General features: G+C 40.1%; 1 protein-coding gene across 2 annotated transcripts in view; it reads right to left on the bottom strand.

Annotated features, from left to right (window-relative positions):
• Positions 1 to 1,738: 1,738 nt before the first annotated feature.
• Positions 1,739 to 22,891, bottom strand: part of LOC111147367 (sorting nexin 10) — a 70,511-nt gene continuing 49,358 nt past the window's right edge. For both annotated transcript variants that reach the window (XM_022503371.1, XM_022503372.1), the window contains 5 exons: positions 16,025 to 16,111; positions 12,059 to 12,159; positions 11,554 to 11,652; positions 3,987 to 4,199; positions 1,739 to 3,531 (listed from right to left, as the gene is read on the bottom strand). In XM_022503371.1, the coding sequence (XP_022359079.1) occupies positions 3,450 to 3,531; positions 3,987 to 4,199; positions 11,554 to 11,652; positions 12,059 to 12,159; positions 16,025 to 16,111 (582 nt within the window). In that variant the 3' untranslated portion in view covers positions 1,739 to 3,449. The remainder of the gene's footprint in view (positions 3,532 to 3,986; positions 4,200 to 11,553; positions 11,653 to 12,058; positions 12,160 to 16,024; positions 16,112 to 22,891) is intronic.

Below are 22,891 nucleotides of genomic sequence, written 5' to 3'. Positions count from 1 at the left end.
GGTGTGGGGTTTGGGATGCATCTACACTTCTGTGTGGGAGAGAAAGGGTATTTTCCTCTTTAGCATAATAAGCCGTTTGCATAGTGTCGTTAGACTAGAGTTGACATTCAGCAGAAAACCGTAGCTTAATTTTTTTTCCTCTTCTCTTCGGTATCTTTGGAAAAGAAGTCTTCGGAATTTTAGAGAAAGAGAGAAGGATCATTCACTACCAGAGTTTGCGCAGCTAAAATAAATTAGTGTCCAATGCGGTGTTCATAAGAATGATCTAGAAAAGTTTCCAACAAGAGTGAAGAGCAATTGTGTCTGACTTGAAGGGACAATGGTGACTCGTTTGTGAGATGCATCTGGCAAAGAACAGAGGCAAAATCTTTTGCAAATATTTCAAATTTTGAAGAAATGGTTGCTTACATTCTTCTACAATTTTTGAACTCCCTCTATTACAGTGTATTAATGTCTTATGACCTTTATTTGCAAAGAAAATTGTATCTATGCTTTGAACGTCAAACTGGGGATATTAATTTCAGATGGCATTTCTTTTTGAAACTGTGTTTATATATAATAAAGTAAGAAAAGGTCTATATTCCAAAAAGAGAAAATTATGTTGAAATAAATGGTTTTCTCCATTGAAAAGATGCTACATTGAATTCATAGGACCAAGCAATTTAAATATTAAGAAGAAAACTATTTAGAAACAGAATAAGCTTTTGTTTTGTTGTTTTTGTCTTAAAACTGTAGAGGCCTTTCATGGAAAAGGATCTTCTCCTTTATAGCTGAAATACTGAAAACCGTATTTGTACCACAGTAGCTCAATAGTGATGTATCCTTAAGGCACCAAAAAAACATACTGAGTTCGAAAGAGCATTCAATTTGCTGCTGGATATAACGGTAATTGTGACTAGGCTAAATGAATTTGGTTATGTTCTTAATAGCCATAAAAGAAATTTTATTCTTTTACCTTACTACAGTCAGGTTATGGCATATCACTTGTTTGTATTTAATTATTCAATAAAATGTGCATTAGACTTGAAAAGCTCCTGCAAAATACTTAATATCTTAAGGGTCACAACTGCTTAAAGATAAACATTTCTGTTTTTCCTCGGTAATTTTTAAAACTTGCAATTTTAACTGGCCATCTAAATCACTTTCTTCCAAGTGAGACTTTAAAAAAGCCCTAAGTAACAGGTTGTTGACTTTCATTGTTGACACCTCTGGGTTATGTATAAGATCAGTTCTCAAACAAAACACATAAAATGGCTTTACAGGTGAATCATTTATCCTTTCAGAATTAGCCATGGAAATACAGTTTTGCTGTATGTAAAATCATAAAGCATCCAAGATTAGAATTCTTTAAATTTAAGTTCCATTAAAGATAGTTTTAAATAAACATCCATTTGATTTAGTTACTTAGGAATTATGTTCTTTTCCTAAAGAAAACTTTAGAAAAATACACCAGAGAAATATAAGGGACTAGAACAAAGCCAAAAAGCCACTGGGGGCTTAAATTCACCTAAATATCTCAGCTCCAGAAAATCAGTTTTAAGAAGCCAGTGGTTAGATATCACAACCACCAAACCAAGGCTAAAAGCCTCAAATGTGCACAACTATAGTGACTCTTAAACCAAATCCTACCAAAGCTTCTCATTAAAATTTACGGCTTGTTCAAAAACACACTGAATTTAGGTGTAAGTCAGAAGAAATATATCCTCTTGTATAAAATAAGTGATCCAACAAACTGAACTTGTTTTTTTCACGTTTAATGTGAAAATGATGATCTTGTGAAGTTTACATACCACAGTATTAGGCATACTTAATATCAATTTTGATGGCTATGTTACATCATCTAAAAATAATATGACAATCGGTGGCACATTACATGCTTTCAAAAACTGCTGTAAAACAGAAATAATGTGAATTCAAATACATATTGCCCAGCAAGCTAGGAATCGCTCTTAAATGACTGGATGGCAAACTTTATATGTTAGCAAGAGAAAAAGAAATTGCTAACTCTTTTTTTCCCCTGTACTAAAACAATGAGTCTTAGATGATAAAGTAACAAGATCCAGGATACACTAAATCAAAATATTTACAAAAGCTCAATAATGCTCTGGACCAAACAAAAAGAAGAAGGAAAAAGTAATATCATTCTTATTCTAAATTGAATTTTTTTCTGTTCTTAGTTATGAGTGTTTCAAAGACTTTTTAATAATATGGTAACTTTTAAACTCCCAGTTAAAATAAAATGAGGTGAGGTAACATTTAATTAAAGCAACAAGTTATTCCAGTTACATAAAAATATCTTCCCAGTGGTTTCAGAGATATTTCGTACCATTCAACGAAGAAGAAACTTGGATAATTATCTCAAGAAAATGCTGCCTCATCTGAAATTTGAAGTTCGGTGTAGTTTATCTAAGACCTTTTATCTTTGGGCCACTAAAAAAGAAGATATTTTATTAAATGACCAATCCTCAGGCAGATGCCTTAAAAGAAAGGGCTTTTTAAAAATGAAGAATTCTTAAATTAGCAAGTTGACATTCTTTTCGAAATTATGGGAATATTTATTGATAAACTTACTAATTTTTAGATGATCCCACTTATAACTTAAAAATAAGTGACAAGTGACCACCACTGACACTGGAAGTTATCTAGTGATAAGAAATTGCACATTTAGTCAGAAAATAGTTAACCCATAAATTCTAATCACACAACAATAATGAAAACTATTTGTTTCCAGAAACCATGTGTGAATCTGGACCATGAAAATGTATTTTTGCGTCTCTAGATTGCAAATATAAGCAACATGACTAGCGCTACTTCTGTTTTTGTATAAGACATCAACATTATTTTAACATGTCTCTACTCATAAGATGCACCTTCCTTCTAAGTGTGACATAAAGTACTGGAAAGGTGAGACGTCTTAGAATATTTCAAACATCCAAAAGCAAAGTGTCTTTCCCAGGGCAGGGGAGGTGCCCACAAGATGTCAGCCACATGTCTGAGAGAGGCGGCCTGGTCTATGCTGTCAGGCTTCATAGCAGTTAAGATCATACAGGCTGTGTTTCTGCGAACACTGTCCCACCGATACTTCAAGGAATGCACTATCTGAATTTTTAAATGCAGGCTACCTATATACCTGTCTTTTAAAATTGAGTAAAACCAAGTAGGTTTTTCTAAACGTAGCTATTTCATTCCAGGGCAGGATCTTGTTTTTAACCCACAATGTTTGCCTCTAAGGGGGACTTGCATTTACAGGCCTTTTCGCTTTTTACAAAAGCTTAGCCTAAATGAGACAACATAAAAATGCCACTAATAAACAACCTGACGTCTTCAAGAATTTAAATGCCTAATGTCATGACAGTGAGCTTTAGGTAAGGATATATTATTAGCAAGCTTTCTTCTCCATGAGTGGACCCCATTTGCTCTTCCTAAGATGGTAACATTGGAATTATTTTTCAGGATTCCTGCGGAGCGGTGCTCATTTTACATCCGTGTGAACTGCTGTCATCACTACTGTGTCCAAACCCAGAGGATGAACTGGAAAAGAAGAGAGGGGAAAAACAATAAAAAGAGGAAATTGGTTTTCACAACACACTCAAAGCCTGAGTAACAGAGGAGAACTTTAATTATCTCCAGTCACAAAGAGAGACAGGAAATTTGGACTTTTAATTAGCCATTTGGAGTGCAGTTGGATATTTTTTTAGCTAGATAATTTAAACGCGAATAATTCAAGTCTGACTAAATGAAAGTCACATAATCAGAATGCAGATAATTGAATTTCTACTGCATTCATTAATTCAGTGTGGAGGTGTGTGTGAAGACTGCTATGATGAGCTGTCACAGCTCAATAAAATCTCAGTCAATTAATTTTTTCATTATCTTAGTATTACATCAACAAAAAAGTGAAGTGTGTGTATATCTCTAGACACACGTGTATGTGTACTCTGTGTTACACAAACACATACGCATCACATCGAAATGCAAGGAAATACCTTTCCGAATCGTAATCTATATCATTCTCTTTTTTTCCTTCTTCGTCTTCTTCAGGGAAACGTCTGTTCATCAAAGCAAACTTGTGAATGGCGTCTTCTACGGAGTACTTAGTCTGCCCAGAAACGCAAGCCTCGATGTCTTCCGAACTCAGATGGCTCTGCAGGAAGAGGTGGAGGCAGCTGTCGGAGAGCAGGAGTGCGTTCTGCAGGACCCTGGGCGAAAGCAGAGAGGAGCAATGAGAGGTGGTCGGGGACGGACGATTAGAGGGTAGAAAAGAGCAAAACATTAGAAAGGTGCCACCGAAGTCGTCCCTCCACTGTGGCAAACTTTGCGTCAATTACAGACTCTGCTTATTAAAAGGATGAAAGCATATGTTAAGTCTTATTCAATTATTTGGAAATTTAGGTGAGTAAAAACACGAAGCTAATAGTTAAGAACATCTGTTAAAAGAATAACTTCAAGGGCATTTCTTCAGTTTAACCATCTGCTATGACCATGTGGATTAATTACAGAAAGATTTTGCTTATAGTCATAGAAATGTATGCTACTTAAAAAAATTTTTTTTACTGCCAACCAGTAGGTCTGCTCTGTGATCTTTATTGGCGATGCTGTCATGAAACATCAAAACTTTCAATGACTATTAAAAACTGTATTAAAAAGCCAATACGTCTCTCAGCATGTTTTACATTTTAAAACTTTACAAGTGTGCTTATGTACATGTTTACAAGGGCTGATTTGAGAAGTGGCTTTTTTTGAAAAACCTAAGATGGACTAGAAATCTCCATAATTTTCTGTGGCACTGTGTTTCTATGTTGTTAAAATAAGCCACCAAATAAAATTGCTCCAACAGATTCTACCATATATCCACTTAAAATACGATAATTTTGTGCTAAGTTCATACTAGCCTTCCCACGTTCAAGGTCAGAGTTTACAAAGTGAGTACAGATTTCAACCAGTGCATCAGAACTATATGGAAAACTAAAAAACGACTCCAGCAAATCTGTACCAGCTTAAATTTATATTACCACCGAACGTGGGCTTTTTTTTTCCCCCTGAAGTGCATGTCTCAGAACAGGAAATTAAGTCAAAGTACACCCTTATTTTTAAATAAAAAATGGTTTTACCTTTTTAGGAAAAATCTTGACGTATGATCATTTCATCTCTATGAATAGTTCAATAATGATCTATTATGAGGCACTCAGACCAGACAGAGGGGACAAAACTAAAACATGAAAACCTGAGAATAATTTTGTCCAATGTGGGATTTTGCACAGAGAACTCTATGAAACAGATCATATATTTCAGACCAAATGAACCTTCCCTTATATTCTGCATTTTTACACAAATAATTAGAAAAGTAAATCTTTTTTGGCCATTCATGTCAATTTACTTAAAATCCAAGGTCACTAGAAGACTTCCTTTTCTCCAAAATAAAACAGAGTTGTTTCCTCAAGGAGGCAAAAGTCTACACATGTATAGGATCACAGCCAAAAATCTAGCCTCAACAGGCTTCCCAAGTGTAGCTTGGGGAAATATTTTTACTGGCCTACTAAAAGGAAAAAAACGTTTGTGCCTTTTAAAAGGGCAAAATCTCCAGCAAAGCAGCTAAATACTTCCCCTCCCCTCCATGTCCTCTGCCCTGGCTTCTCCCAGAAGATGACCAAATCACATGGTAGAGATTAATTTACCAAGTACAGGTAGTAAAGTAGTAAATCCCTTTTACTGCTCTTTGAGATTTATTTTCTACATTTACAAATGTTTACCACTCTTGTTTTAAATACTTCAAATCAAGAGAAGATTTATAGGGCAACAGCCCGTTAATATTAACTTGCGTTCGCTGTGAAGTTTGCACAGAGTTTCCCATGTCCTGTCAGTGGTTTTCCTGCCAGCCACGCACAAGTAACTGCTCATAGGATTACGCTCACTGCTTTATTTCTGTTGGAAATGTGTTTTATTTTCTTTATAAAATAATAGGTAATCTTTAAAATTGATTTTAGATGGTTCGAGGCATTACACCACAAAAGTAATGAGCACTAATGCCAATGATATTGGACACAAATTCATTTTCGCTTTATTTCATGTCTAAAGCAATTCTACTGAGCCTTGAACTGCTCACGTGCGGTTATTAACTTGCTAGTAACCTAACACATGGGTACAGCAAACAAAAGTGATCAGAGTCCAGGCTGATTGGGACCTCAAGGCTACTGTCCTTTTTCTTGAGCTATAATTCAATTTCCAATTTTACTGTACATTAGACTCATTATTTCCCAGTGTTTTCTTTTCTGCCTATTGCTGCCATCTGGAGGACATGACGGTGAAAAGCAAGAGGGAGCCCAGCCCGCACACACCCAGCTCACAATTCTGACGTGGGAGGATGTGACCGTGGCCCAGAGGTCCGTGGCCCAGGGAGGCCAGATCTGAACAACCACAGGGGCCTGGAGTGCAAAAATAGGACCCCTGCTAGGCACGGTTTTGGTTACTGGAAGGCCTTCTGACAGGCTGGCTAAATTTATGCTACTGTGCTCCATGGGGATGGGTTTTAAATGAGCAAAGTAAATTTTTAACATAATCATAATTTTTACTCTCAGGTATTTCATCTCGCAGTTAAAAATACCAAATTTTGAAAGTATTTTTCCATCTGGTTCGGTGAGCATAGCTAGTTTGTTTTAAGGAATATCTGGTTTACTGTATTTCACAGAATGTTGTGACTGCCAGCGTAATAATATTAAATTCTATTTTTACCTTAGTCATATTTGTGCCACATTTTCCACCAACAAATCTAATAGCAGAAAATCAACTTCAAGCTTAATATAAAGAGTACTTTGTAAAACGGTCAATAAAATGTTATCTTTATAAGCTTCCATAAAAGTAAATGTATATAATTTTCAAGGCTTTATAAAAAGAGCACAAAACAGCCTCTAGAATTTTAAAGAAATGTCTTAAAAGATATTTACAACATGAGTCAAAAGTTATTCCTTTCCCCCAAAACAACTTTAAACAAAGCAAATCTTGTTTTTCACTTGAACTGGACACAGTTGAAATCTGGTTTTCCTCAACATGATTTTATTAGGTGTATTATATACTAGTTCAGTTGGGAACAATATATAGCTATGCAAAACCACTTAATCCTAACTAAGGATGCCCTGACTACTGAACCCAATATAATGATATATACACATGTGTATAGAGTGTGGAAGGTTAGCACTGGGATGTAGGGAAAAAAAATTAATTCAGCCTGTTTACCTCTTACCATGAGAAAAAAATAAATAAAACCTACAAATCTTTACTGAAGACATTCATGATCTGTGCTATGGTGCCCTCTATTGAACACAAAGACTTATAAAGATATGTGTGTGTGTGTGTGTGTGTGTGTGTGTGTGTGTGTGTGTGTAAGAAACTAGTGTTTCCATGGTTTCCATCCTTTAAAAAAAAAAACTATGCTATTCCTTAAATTTTTAAGAAATAGAAAACTGTAGGGGCGCCTGGGTGGCTCAGTGGATTAAAGCCTCTGCCTTCAGCTCAGGTCATGATCCCAGGGTCCTGGGATCGAGCCCCGCGTCGGGTTCTCTGCTCGGCAGGGAGCCTGCTTCCTCCTCTCTCTCTCTCTTTCTCTCTCTCTGCCTGCCTCTCTGCCTACTCGTGGTCTCTGTCTGTCAAATAAATAAATAAATAAAATCTTAAAAAAAAAAAAAAAGCCTCTGCCTTCGGCTCAGGTCATGATCCCAGGATCCTGGGATCGAGCCCCGCATCAGGCTCTCTGCTCAGCGGGGAGCCTGCTTCCTCCTCTCTCTATGCCTGCTTCTCTGCCTACTTGTGATCTCTATCTGTCAAATAAATAAATAAATATTTTTAAAAAAAGAAAAGAAACAGAAAACTGTAATACAAAAGTCTACACTGAAAGGTATATATAGTTATATTAACAGGATGATTTCAGTAAAGAAGGAAAGCTGTCTCCCATCACGATATGAATCAAACATAAATTAGTAGGACTGCCATGTTTATAGCTGGTGACTTACCAACACTTTGTAATTTTAGTCTATAACTTTCTTTTTCCATAACTATTCATAGAAGAGACTTGCAATTTACAATTAGCCAGGGGGGAAAAATCCAAAAGGGCAATTTAGCCAAGATCGAGAGAAAATGATTGTATTTGAAAAATGTCACCATCATCCTGACCAAATTTAGCTAGCATTTAAGAGGTCCACTAATTATAAACTTGCCAGTTCCTGGAATTAATAGTTGCCTCCACCTTTCCTATAATTTCCTTGTCTATAAAATCAAGATGATACCCAATTCCTAATATTATTGTAGGAATGGAGATAAAACATGTAAAAAGCTAAACACAGAGCAAGTGTTCAATAAATGGTATGACTTATTATTTGGTGCCTAGTCAAAGAAACAACTTCCCAACTCCTTTATAAAGACTGGCCTGGATATGTACTTTGTTATTAAAGATATATAATTTCACCTTAAGGTAAAAAATATATATATACTTATAAACAAACATATGGGCAGAGACAGCAGCATTTTGTTTCAAAGGGTTTGAACATACATACTGTTCTCGGTTCATAACTTCAAAACCTCCATAAAAACCAGATTTGAAAAATACATGTTAAAAATCTACAACACAAGCATATTTCCCATTTTAATGTTAGGGTGTCTTCCCTCTCAAGTTCCTAAAGTTACAAAAAAATCGAAGTGTGGGCTATTGATAGTGACCTTCCTTAACGGGCAAGTGAATGGGGCCTCAGGGGTATGTCATACTGGGGTCAGGACCCAGCGCCGAGAAGGCAGAGCTGCACGCCGTATCCAATTTCCCCAAGTGGGCTGGGGCTGAGGGGTTCCCAGGGGGGCGAAGACCTGCAAGGTTGCTACTTCTACACAAACTGGACAGAGCACAGGACCGCCAGGCGTCAGAATGTGGGGGGCACAGAATAGAGGGTCAGGAGGACCCGGAGCGGCCACAGTGTCTACACCATTTAGGTCAGGCTTCAATCCAAACGGTGGTAGTACAGACTCCTTGCTTTCTTCAAGTTCCAACCATGTAGAAGGACCAGCTTTTGTCTTCAATGTGAACCCCATCAGCTTGGAGACTAGCGTTCACACACTGTAGTGGAACAAATAACGACACCAGGGAACTCGGTCTGCGCTCCATGACTGCATTTCTGGGTGACCATCCAGACCCAATTTTCCCCTGACATGGATACAGTACTTCCCCACCAGAATGGAAGCTTCTAGAGAGTAAGGATCTGGGTCCACCGTGTGCGGTCGTATTTCCCCAGGACCCAGCCTGGCCCCGAGTAGACAATAAATAGGTTTCCAGCATCCTTTCCAAGTGTCATCTTAATGACACAACCCACGAGGTCAAGCAGCACCTGTGTTTCATGATCGCACTCTTTACAGCAACCTGAAGCAGGACACAAGAATCAAGGGGCTTTTCTGAGGTTGGATAGCCAGAACAAACTTCGGAGCTGTGATTCACGGGAGCCCGGGAACCCAGCCCCTCAAGCTCCTGATCCAGGATCCCTTCTGCTAAGGTGTCCACGTCGAACGAATGCAGTCCACAAGCAGCCAAGTGGCCCCACTCAGCCGTTAATTTGGTAGATCAGCTGTGGAAGGAAAGGTCGTTTTCAAAACAGTGACGTAGGGGCGCCTGGGTGGCTCAGTGGGTTAAAGCCTCTGCCTTCGGCTGAGGTCATGATCCCAGAGTCCTGGGATCGGGCCCTACATCGGGCTCTCTGCTCAGCGGGGAGCCTGCTTCCTCCTCTCTCTCTCTCTCTGCCTACTTGTGATCTCTGTCAAATAAATAAATAAAATATTTAAAAGACAAAACAAAACAGTGAAGTGATTCCTGGTCAAAAACACACGCCCCGTGCTTAACTCACAGTATAAATACAGAGATACATGCTGTCCTTTGACCTCCAATAAGGAGACTTCTCCACAGAAGACAAGCAGCTTCCCAGTGCCAACAGCGACTGCAGGATGGGGCTGTCCCCGTCCAGGCCTCACTGCCAATGGCCAGTCTGTGGCTCCCCCGAGCAGCATCTGCACTGACAGGCCGCTTGGCAAACTTGGACTCATGGGCCACATCTTAAGGGAGACGCCATCAGCCACCTGGGTCTCGGAGAGACAACAATTAAAATCAGAGCTGTCTCCGAAGGGAATGGGCAGAAAAAACTTGACCAGACCATTGTTCTGTCATGCCTGTGATATCCAAGAGAATACCACTGTAACGGATCCTGAGGACTTGGCTCACTTAATGGGTTCTTCTGGTCTCTTGTCATTTTTATTCCTCTGGCTTCTTTTTCTTTTCTGGCCCTTCCTCAATTTATAATCTTGGATGTTTCTGTATGTCTCCATGACCCCTTCCAAAGAAAGACACTATATCAACCTAATGGAAATAAATATTAATATTCATGTGCATACTTAATATCCAAATCCTTTATGAGTGAGCCATATGGGGAGAAGGCAGTATATTATTTCAGGTTAGCTCTAAGGGACCATGCAGTGAATGCCAAAGGACATTACTTCAGATCCTGAAGTCAGTAGAAAAAGAAAGGGAGCTTAGGAAACTGGGCCCTGCCTCTAACCAATAGTCATATGACTCAGCCCATTTCCTAATCCATAAAATAAGAAGTTCGGAAAATTAGCTCAAAGCTATTTCATGTCTAAGTGGATTAAAATAATAATGGTCAAAACCACACAATACATGCCAAAGCGATGTGCGTGCTTCACTGTCATCAACTCACTTACTCCTCTCAACAACTTACAAAGCACATACTATTGTTAACCCCATTTTTTGGATTGCAAAACGCAAGCACAGAGCAGGTGAAAGACTTGCCCAAGCCCAGCCAATAAGTAGCAGAGCCAAGATTTGAACCCAGGAAGTCTGGCCTGAGCGTGTGAGTGCAAACAATGTGCTGTTTCACGGGATGGGTATTCTAGCATTCCAGAGTGGGAAAAAGAGAAATTACAGTAGTGCAAATTAGAGTTACTTTAACTGCAGTACCTACCATCAGCAAGCAATCCAGAGTTAATAACCCAGGCTATTCAAACACCAGTAACTACTCCCTTATAAAACACTCCCTCCAAAGAGCACAGTTAAACTTTTTCTTTAGAAGAGCCCAGGAAAGTATTCACTAGCAGCCCATCATGGAGCTGATTTTGGTCCATCAGTCCCAAGTGTGGTAAATACAGACAGTTTTCAAGAAGTACCTTCTTAATAAGGCACGTTTGCCTCCTGGCAAATTTTACTTTTGTCAGCTAAACTCCCAAGTAATTTGGCTCTTATTTGTAGCTTCACGGACCGTACGCACATTTATTACCAAACTCAATTAGCTCATTGTTTTCCTTCTAGAAGATGCGGTCCCGGATGTGCACCGTGTGAGATAAGCCACAAGATGGCGCTCTAATATAGGAAATGAACTACGGAGCCAGGCTCTAGATTATCATCATTAGCATTTCCGAACAGTGATCTTCTCCCCCACATAATTAGAGGACACTTCACTCATGCAAAGCACTTTGCTCACAACTGCTGTCTGGCCACAAGAGTTTCTGTGCACTTACTTTCTGAGGAAATCTTCCAAACCCTGACGACGCTGATCTACATGCTGGCGATTATTCATGTTGAAAAACAGGTTTTTAGATGGAAGTTCTGGTAGTTGTCTTGTGAGAAAGAAAAAAAAAATTTTAAATCATCAAATCAAGGTGGTTTAGTGAAAGCAAATTATGTGTGAGAATTATCATGTAACTATCAGATAGTTGTGTATGTACAATATGGCACATATAGTTACATAATAAGGATATAAGAAAATCAATTAACTTAAAGAAAACCCCATTTTTAAACATTTTTTAGACCTTTCACGGTCAATACACATCAAGCTGGGGAAATTCAAGTGGTAAATTTTGAATTCAAATGTAGTAGCTACAAAACTAACTCAAATTATATATTGCAATCAAGAAGAAAACCTACAAAACCCTTCATATATTATGTATCTTAATGCCCGACAAATTTTTAAATGTTGACTGTAATAATAAAGTCTCCTCAGTATCCCTTATTTAAATCACTTACACCAGCAATGCATTACTTTGGAGTCTCTGCCTCAGCCACACAAATTCTCGGTATCTTCTTCGCACACAGGATGTTTTCATGGTAAAACACATGCTATTGGTCTGTTTAAAGAAAAAGAAACATTTAAGCCTCACTTAAGGAAAAAAAAGTTTTTTCTTACATTTCTAACTCACTATATATACATCCATATTCCTTTTTAATAGGATTTTTAAAAACCAAAAATAAATCTGTATGTATTTTTGTACTTTTTTTTTTTTTTACATCCCATCTTGTACAAAACCCACCTCTGAAGACCAGTGGGGTGACATCAATGAGCAGTGTTGTCCTGAGACAAGGCAGGACCCCACTGTTCCCTGAGTCCCGAGGTAGCCTCCTGCTCACCTATTAGTGCTTTCAAAGATGAATCATAAAAATTAAACAAATCCTGAAGTTTAAATGACCAATAAAAACTCAGGGTCGTCCCTCCCATTTTAACACCATCATTCTGTCTGTGGAGCTGCAGAAGTCTTCGGGAATTAGAGAGCCCTTCTTACAGCCCTTGACACGATACCACAAGAAACCATCATATCCTTGATACGGCCATCAGTACAGATCACACAAATCATCAGGCATCCTGAAATCACTTTTGGGGGGGCGGGTGGTAGGGAGGAGTGAAATTACCGCAAGAGCTGCCACAGCACCAACCCAGACATTTTTCTGCACCCAAACCATTTTTATACCCTGAACATTCTCAGCAGACTGCTTCCCCAACTTATGCCCAGATTTTCTTCTAGAACCTATCAGTGTCATTGATCTTACTTCCAATGTTCTAACTTGTTGAATGGTGGGTCTTCTCTCTCCTATGTTTATCTTTTGTCTGCATCTTGGGAGGGTCTCCTCTGACTCTGCCGAGCTAGAAGCAGCAGCCCCCCTAGAACCACCAGGATCAAGGCAGACACGCCCATCCCAATGGGATTCTCTCTGTGTAATCATGATTGTCTGACACTGTGATCAGGATGTCTGTGGGGAGTGGGTGCTGGGGGCTGACCACGGGGAGGAGAAGCTGTGTCTACCACAGCAGCCGCTCTGGCCCCACACAGCCCAGAGTAAGTGGGGCTGGGCTGCCTGTCTCTATGCTTGGGAGCTCTTCGTCCCATGACCTCCAGGTGCAGAGGGTCACCAGGGTGTCCTGAAATCACTTTTAAACAAGAGAACACGTCCTCCTTTTCTATGGGATGTGCAAGGCAGAGTGAGGCGTGGTACAGAGGCACAAGCGTCTGTGTGGGGAACCCACATGCCAGGGCCGGCTCTGATGTAGAGCAGGACACTCAAACTCCAGTTTGCTGAACGGTAAAATGGGGATGGAGGAGGACATACCTATTTCATAAGCACCTGGCAAATATTATCTATTAATATTGTTATTAGAGAGGAGATGTTGGTTTCCTTCCAACTACCTTACGGCCGACTTCGGAAAAGCCACCTACGACAGAGTCCCCATCCTAAGCAAAACAGCAGTGAACCCAAGACTGGGAAATAGGTTTCTCCTTTCTCCTTTGTGCAAACAAGAGACTGGCAAAAATCTGTCTACTGGTTTTTCAAGGAGATCTCTATTCTCTATATTTATTTCAAAATTCTATTTCATAACCTTTACATTGCCAAATGAGAAAACTGCTTGCCCCCAAGATTTATATTCTTTCAAAATCGTTATGATTCTACCACTTAATAAGCACCCAGCAGTTGTTTTCATTGGCAAATGTAAGTGACTTTGGGCCGGAGTTCTTCAACTGTTTCCGTGAAACGTATGGCACAGTTCCTGCTACTCCTGAGCTTGATAAAGTTAGAAAACCTCAGAAGGCAGAGAGGTTAAGACATTTGCCTCCAAAGCAGCTACTGGTTAAGACATTTGCCTCCAAAGCAGCTACCCCATCACCTTTGACAATATGGCAGCAAACGCATCAGATGGAGTTTGGGGTGCAGTAATGTTGTATGTGTGGATTTCAAAGCACACCAGGGCCTCACTCTAACGAGACCCTCGGGGACTAAGACTACAGGCCGTTGACACCAGAACGGTGCCCTAACAAGGCCTGGGCAGACATCTTCTCAGTGCTCCTACCACAGAGAGGACCAGGCCACTGCAGGGAATCCTGACACCTCAGGTATGGACTTGGTCCATTTCAACTCCCTTTCATTTCATGTCAATAACATGGAAGCCAACTGGAGAGCCATCTGGTACCTCCACCAGACAAAGGTCCATCTGTAAGTCCTTCCTCAGCAGGAGAAGGTCAGGAGAGAATATACTGTCCACTAGTTTAAAATTCCCAATAATGCTAAGATTTCAGTCACCTGGTATCATTTTCCCTTAAGGTTAGTTGAAATGGGTTAACCCCCAGCTTCTCTACCTGCGAAGCTGTATGGGTCTGGCATCTGAGTGAGGCTCAGGAGAGCTCTCCAGGCCCCTCCCCCACCCACTCCTAATCAGAAACAGGTATGGACAGTTTAGGACCAGACTATGCTGAGATCACTCATTTATTAAGCTCCTCTAAATGTATTTGCTTATATCTGCTATCTACCAAGCCCAGAAGATCTATACATTGTTAATTTATTAGCATTTCAGAGAAATGTTGCAACACAATCAAATAATATTGGAGGAACCTATCATTTCTGGCACAAGACAGACATTTCTGGAATCACCTTACGCTATTTACGTAGCAGAGAAAAATCTATGCTTTCGTTAATCCCTGAGGATAATTAAATTTCACATCTACCATAAAGTGTGATAAGGACCGACATATTTTTTAGAGGAAGTTAAAAAGGTAACTAAAGAAATTCATTTCATTTTCAAATGCTTAGTCTTACATACTCATGTTACAGTTTTCCACACAGAATGCATATCTGGTATGACTTTATGAGTAAAAAACCAAAGCAAAATCAAAATACAAGGTATACCCTGGCAGTGGCCTTCCATGCAATCAACAAAAAAGCAGTTCTTAAAAAGGGGGGGGGGGTTAATGGCTGATGCTTGGGTTCCAACAGACCAATTTAACTATTCACAATGGGAAATTAAAGGTGGTTAAATTTTACTTCACTTGAACTATATAGTCACAGATAAAAATCTGAGTCTATTTCCATGCTCCCAAGAGAATTCTGGACTAAATCAGATGGGAAAAGTGACTATCTTCATGATCAGCAGCCAATAAACTATCACTAGCCTGCCACTGGTCTTTGCAAATAAAGTTTTACTGGAACACAATTATTCATTTATGTATCGTGTACAGTTGCTGTCGCCCTGGAGCAGAGGAAGTGAAACGTTTCAAGAGCAAATACATGGCCCACAGAGCGGAAGACATTTACTACCTGGATCTTTATAAAAACAGTCTGCTGACCCTTGTTCAAGTTGATCACAGAAGGCCACACACCACACAACGTTACTTGAAAGATTATAATAAAGTATTACTTCCAAACAAAGTACATCATTTCTAGTTATTTACTGACATTAATTACTCGGAATCTAGACTAAGGCAAAATAATTGCACATGTTCATTTCCTCCTTTCCTACTCTCCATATAAAACCACCACACATCAGTTTTCCAGAGAGCTCTACATCCTTTCAAAACCTAAGATTTATCTTAGGTTTTTTACCCAGAAATATGCTATATATTACCCAGAAATATGCTATAACAGATCATAAAGAAATACCATTAATGAGCTATAAATACTCTTTACCTGTGAACTTTAGATGTATTCACATATTCATACATGAGGGCAATAAACATTAAAATATTAATATTAGCGAAGGTACAAGAAGGAACTCAAATGAGGAATCTTCCAGCTTTAGGAGCCCTCTGACTACTTAGTTTGAGATACAGGCATTACTTGTAATCTTTCAAATCCAGCTGAGTTAGGAAAATCGGTACAAATTTCAAGTATAAGACATGCATGCCACCTAAAAATTGCTATGATCTCTGTCAACATTGACTGCATACTTACGTGAATACATATCTCATAATCAATATAGGAATGCCAAAAGTCCTCTTTCTGGATCCGAGGATCTCGAACCCAGACGCTTACAAACTCCTGTAAGGGCATCATAAACAAAGAGATGTCTTTCAGAATCGCGAGCAAGGCTGGAAAGAGCAGAGGGAAGTGATGGCACAAAAACAAAACTGAAATGAGCTGTGGTCATGAATTCTTTAAAAAAACAAGAAGTAGAGCTAATGAATCAGGCACCACAGGAAGTCCAAAGGCACTTTTGCCACAAATGGGATTTTTTAAATAATGCAAAACCAAGCCAGGTGCCCTGCTCGGTAGTCTTACAGGTTATGGGATGGTAAGAAAGTGTACTCAGAAATTAGGCTGTCATTTTTAATCATAAAAATACGTTCACATTTTTCTCAAATCTTAAAAGCAGCCATTTCTTACTTTCTTCATCTTTCCACATGAAAATGAAATCACTCCCTTGAACAAAATATAAAAGAGTAGCAAAGGTCATATGAAAAGCAAGCAATGGGAGATGAAAATGACTTTGTGTAGGCAGCCAAGCTTCATGAGAATAAGCAGCGATAACTTATTAAGAGAAGGATGAACACGTTTTACCCCATGCTTTTCTATTTTTAAAAATATATTTTTCCCCATAGTAAATCATTTCATCTTCATAACAACTTCCTATTATAGGTAAAATTAGCGATATTAAAAAAAAATTCACGGCAGATAATCTCGTTCCTTTTTAAAGAAATTAAGATTTGGAAATACAGGATAAAGTTTAAAACACAATACTTTCCAAAAAGTGCTCTCTAGTTTAAAAATATGAAAGCATGTACAACAAATGATCATGTATGGCATAATAAATTTTGAATTATAATTTATTCACTGGGTGATCATAAATTTGCTAAATGAACGAATTATTTTATTTTATTTAAAGATTTTATTTATTTCAGAGAAAGACCGTATGAGAGAAAGCGAGCATGAGCGGGTGGGGGGGGGGGCGGATAGAGGGAGAGGGAGAAGCAGACTCCCTGCTGAGCTCAGAGTCTCCCAACCCCATGGGGCTCAATCCTCCCCCGCTCAGCCCTGAGATCATGACCTGAGCCAAAATCAAGAGTCAGCAATCAACTGAGCCACCCAGGCACCCCTAAAGATTTTATTTTTAAGTAACCTTTACACCCAGCATGGGGCTCAAACCCAATGCCCCAAGATTGAGAATTGTGTGCTGTACCGACTGAGCCGGCCAGGAGCCCCTAACTGAATTTAATTTTAACCATTTTAACTTTTCATCTAAAAACGGTGCATCGAAGCTGAAATTCTAGACATTTGTTACTGCCCTGTTTTAGCACATCTGAGAGGCAGGCTATGAACATTCCAGAGCAGAAGCTGAAGGGAGATTATGGTGTTTTCTAGGCAGAGCACCTCCATTCTGTCACACAGATCATAAAACGGGAATTTTCCAGTACAGAGGTTTTTTTTTTTAAAGGTAAAAAAATAGTTCACATTCCCTTTTGCCACCTATCAAGTGTCACCTTCTAAGGCAACATACACTTTGTTTTTGAATTTGAGACTTCTGCCCCACTGCCTGCCCTCAGTCTACAGGGATTATAAATTAATCTTCCCCAAAGTCTTATCTTAAAATCTTTTCATTCTGTATTTTTAAAGTCATTTAGAAGACAGATAATAAAAATGAGATAATAATATAGTGATGCTCTAAACATTTTTGGCCATTATTTCTCAAAAGCCCATGAAAGTCTAAGAGAAGCCGCCCAGAGAAACTGGAACAAAATCCAGGCACGATGCCTTTGTCTGTGCACATTTCATCTCTGTCTCCTGTCGGCGTGCATGTTTAACTCACTTCCCCGAGTGCTCTGCACACACCTAGAGTTCTTAGAAGGAATGAACCTGTCATCAACGAATCAATAAACAGAAGGTCAAACAGGTTAGGAAGAGAAGACCAGAGTCCAGAGTAGACCACACTTATCTTCCCAAATCTCTACCCCCCAGGCATACACTCAGGGCTGCCTTCTGACTTCCTGGGCTCTGGGTACTTTTGCCTTCATGGGCCCTATCTGCCACAAAAAAAAAAAAAAAAGATTAAAAATCATACTTTATGACTATACTGACATGAAGATGACTATATTAATGTTATATAATAAAACCTTCAGTTTGATCTAAAAGTGCATATTATTTTTCTGATTTTAAAGGAAATTAAAACATTTTCCTGGGCCCCTAAAAGCATAGTGGGCCCTGGTCACCATGTGCCTGTGGAGAGTCAGTGGAGCCCACATTGAGCAAGGCAGAAGGCTGGTAAGAGTGGCCAAGGTTATCCTGTGCCACCCCTTCCCGCCCCGCCAGCCAGAGGCACCCAGTCATCGGGTCACAGGGAACCATGTGCCCTCACAGGGTGCGGGCAGCTCCATTTTTCCACTGGAGAGGCAGGAGTGCTTGAATAGACCAAAAGGGAAATTAAGTATTTCCAACAGCTGAATGTTCTACATGAACAGAAGAAGACATGTACCTGTTACCAAAATAGTGGGGCTTTACACAGACGAGACAAAAGTGAAAAGAAAAGGAAACCCACTCGTCAACATGCCACAAAATTGTGATTTAAAAAAAAACAAGAAAGATTCTGAACTAAAACTACAAAACCCACAGTTACTACAGTATCACAGAACCCCTGAACACTTGACACACTATTCATTGACGATGGTGGCAATGACAAATAGTTCTGAAAAAAAATCAGGGCTTTTTTCCCCCTGTTTGGTTGCAACCGACCAACTGTGAACTTGGAAGCTTTGAGTAACATGTCCCTGTTCACGGAAAGAGCACTGACTTATGGTCACAAGACTAGAGATCGTTTACCCACTTTCTAAATTATGAACTTATTCATTGAACCTCTGTTTCCACATCTGGAAAATGGGAATAATGCCTGTTCCAACCTCTCTTAGTTGTTTGTTAGGAGTATCAAATCAAAAAACACTGCTGAAAATGCTGGGAAGTTGTTCATTTAGTGCTATGTGAATGGAGGGGTGCCTGGGTGGCTCATTGCTTAAGCGTCAGACTCTTGATTTTCGCTCAGGTCATGATCTCAGGTTTGTGGGATTGAGCCCCGTGTCAACCTCCTCGCTGGGCATGGAGCCTGCTTAACCTGCTTAAGATTCTCTCTCTCCCTCTGCCTCTCCTCCCCACCCACACCCTTCACCCCCACTCCTTGCTTATGCTCTCCCTAAAAAAAAAAAAAAAAAAGTTTAAGTGCTACAAGAACATAAAGTATTATCACAAAGAAAGGAAAATGCTTATAAACCCAAAGCATTGAGACCCTCCCACAGACACTGGCAATAAGCAATTAAGCTAACCAACTGTATGCATTTTTTAAAGTACAAACTATTAAGAACCCAGCAGCAGACACTCTAACTCTGTTAATTTCTCAGTGAAACATAGACTGACCTAAAAATTTCATAGCACTTGCTCAGAGCAAGCCCCTCCTAATATTTGTAGAAGGAATGGACAGCATAATGGCAAATTACAGTAAAAGTCTTTTCTTCATCTCAGTGGGTGGGAATTCTCAGACTCTACTATTATTATTATTCATTAGGTCTAATCTTTACATAGGGTAGGGGTCTGTGGAATACATATTCTAAAACTACGCTGGGGGAGAAGATAGTCTTCTATGAACAGCAATGCATTTCAAATGCACACGCCAAGTTAACTACGGTGCTAAGACTGCAAATATTTTTTTCAATCTTGAAAACATTTCACCTGGTAGGAGAGCTAAATGTCACTATTCTTTTGTGGGTGGTAAGCTTTTCCTTTCTCACTCTCTTAAACATTGCTATGGCCCAGACGGCCATCCCCAGCTCCTGTTCTTCACACCCTGTTGCACTTCCGGGACGATGGCATCCAAGCATATGGCTTCAAGCACCCAGCATGAGCTGAGGATCTCCTCCCGGTCCCAGTCCAGTCATCTCTCCATGTACCTACCCAGCCTCTTGCCTCCAAGTCCCAGGAGCACAGAGTTCACACCATCTTGCTCCCCATCTCCTTTCCAGCAAGCCCACCAGAAACCCAGTTACCCCAGACTTCTCTCTCTGACTCACCTCCCAAATCCACACTGACCGAGTTCTCAAGATTCACCCTCCTTTGAACCCCCACAACTCTATCCCCCCTGCTACTGCTTTGGTTCAAGGACCACTCATCCAACACTAATGCAAGGGCTGCTGATGGATCTCTGGGCCTGTCCCCAGTTCATCCCCCACACTAAGGCAAGAATGGCCCCAAGGCACACATCTGGTGATGTCATTTTCCTGCTGAAAGTCCTTCAAAGCCTGTCCCATAACCTTCAAGATCAAGTTCAGACTCCTTAGTGAGGACAACAGTCTTTTATGTTTTTCACTCTACTCATCTTTGGAGGTCCCCCTCGATGACATGCCAGTTTGTGCCTCCGTGCCTTTGAACATACTGTTTCCTCCGCCTGGACTGCTGTCCCTAATCCCCTTTGTGCTTTCTTGTTGACCTCACCTTCCTCTTGCCTTCATCTTCTGCTAACTCCAATTCCTTTTTCAAAATGCAGCTCAGTCTCTGGCAATCCTCTCATTCACCCACTCTGATTAACCTGATCCTCCTCTAGACCCCTAACACCTCTGGGCCCACCGTCGGCACTGTCCCTACTCAGCATAGCTCGCTGGGCTGCCTGAGGCCCGCAGGCCTCCTCTACCAGATGCTGAGCTCCTTCAGGGGAGCATAGGACAGGAGTGGCCTGGCACGGCCAGTGCATCCCATTAGTATCATTTAATGAAGAAATGAAAGCCTGCAGGAATGAATGAACTGCCTTCAGGAAAAAAAAAAATGAGATCAAACTTCAATTGAAATAAAATCCTCATCCACTTGGGTTCTTGGACTCCGTGAATTAACAATAAGTTATTTAGCAGCTGGTCTAAAGTTTATTTTAATTTAACAAACCCCTTCCTCTAAGGGTATGCCAATTAACAGCATATGGCTCCATGAGCAATGTTGAAGATCTATGAGAACACACTGTTTTCGAGCACCCTGAAGAACTCCAGAAGCACCTATTTACATAGAAATAATTGAAAATCATTCTGATAGCTTCAATAACTTGGGTCCCCTAAGACCTGTACCAGACAACAATTTGTTTGCCTAGTTGGAGTTAAAATATGTACTTGAAAGTAATAAAAGTACATTTATTTTAAAATATTCTATAATTCAGATGGGCCTCCCCTCCCCCACCCTGCAATTAGTAGGAATTAGTGAAGTTTCTCGGCGCTTCCAGCTATGAATAGCACACCCAGGAAGCCAAGGTTCACCTATAATCTCTTAATTAGACGCATCCCTCACGAAGCTGCCCACCATCCTTCAAAGGAATGTTGACAGCTTGTCAACCACAGAGGACAGCTCCGAGATCCACACCTAGAATCATATGGATTTCCTATGAAAATTGCTTCAGCAGCAGCAGTTAGTCAATTTAATAACCTTATTAAACACTTTAATGACTTCTTGGGCCTAATGACTATATCTAGTATGAAGGAAGAAGCCAGGCAGAGTAGAATTAAAAATTTAAACTAACAGATCCCTACTGTTCTCCATGTGGGAAAAGGCTTCTGAAGAAAGAGACTGCTAGACTGAAAAATCTAATTCCTGTGTTCTCTTATAATCATCGCTCTTTGATTTCGGTGCACCCTGTTCCCCACCCCCCGCCCGACACACACCACCACCCCAGGTTCAACCTTTGTCCATTTATCCCTCGACCTTGGCATCTTTCTTTTCCTTAGCCTGGATATGAGATGAAATTAACCATAAACATAGCTGTATTGTGTGGGGCACTGTGACAAGTGTTTTACGCATGTTTCTCTTTAATCTTTACAACAATCCTAAAGGGTCAATGATATTATCATCCCATTATACAGATAAGAAAAGTAAGGCTTCTAAAGCTGAAGCAACTGGCCCAAAGCCAAATGGCCAATAGGCTGAGCTAGGTTTCAAACTCCCACCTTGCTCCAAACCTGTGCTCTAACGTATCTATCTAGCAGTTCTTTTAGCAACGGCAAATCCTAGATAATTTCCATTTTCATTGTAATTATATTATTTTGGAGGGGAAAAATTACCATCTTCGCTATTAGCTAAAATACCAGTTCTAAAAACATGGACTTCTCGAAGGCTTTCTATCCCATCCTTACAGTTCTAGCCCTAAGCACAGTGTTAGCACATAGTAAGTCCTCATGAAATGTTTAAGAATTAACCAACCAATTGATGACAAGGATGTTTCAAAAACAAAGGATGTACAGATATTGTATGATGAAAATTACAAGATGCAGCTGAAAGAAATCAAAGAAGCATATACTCCCTTTGTCTATATCTATGTGAGTATATGTCTATACCGTGTTCATGAATTGAAAGACTCAACACAGTAAAGAGATCAATTCTCCCCAATTTGATCGATAGGTTTAGTGCAATTCCTGTATAAATCCCAGTTAGAGTTCTGAAGACACAGATGAGCTTATTCTAAAATTTACATGGAAAGGGACCCTAGAATAGCCAAAACAACTTTGAAAAGAACTAAGTGAGAAGAATCCCTCTCCCTGATGTTAAGGCTCACTAGATAGCTACAGTAATCAAGACCATATGATACTGGAAGAGGTACACAGATCCATGGAACAGAAGAGAAAACCCAGAAATAGACCCCTACACTGGGGCACCTGGGTGGCTCAGTCGGTTAAGCATCTGCCTTTGGCTGGATCCTGCCCAGGATCCCAGGGTCCTGGGATCAAGCCCCACAACCGGCTCCCTATTCTGGCAGCTAGTCTGCTCCTCCCTCTCCCTCTGCCTGCCCCTCCCCCTGCTTGTGCACGTGTGTGC

This window comes from Enhydra lutris, unplaced genomic scaffold, assembly GCF_002288905.1.
Source record: "Enhydra lutris kenyoni isolate GAN:26980312 unplaced genomic scaffold, ASM228890v2 scaffoldscaffold16, whole genome shotgun sequence".
Classification (NCBI taxonomy): Eukaryota; Metazoa; Chordata; class Mammalia; order Carnivora; family Mustelidae; genus Enhydra; species Enhydra lutris.
This window is presented reverse-complemented; position numbering and strand designations above follow the sequence as displayed.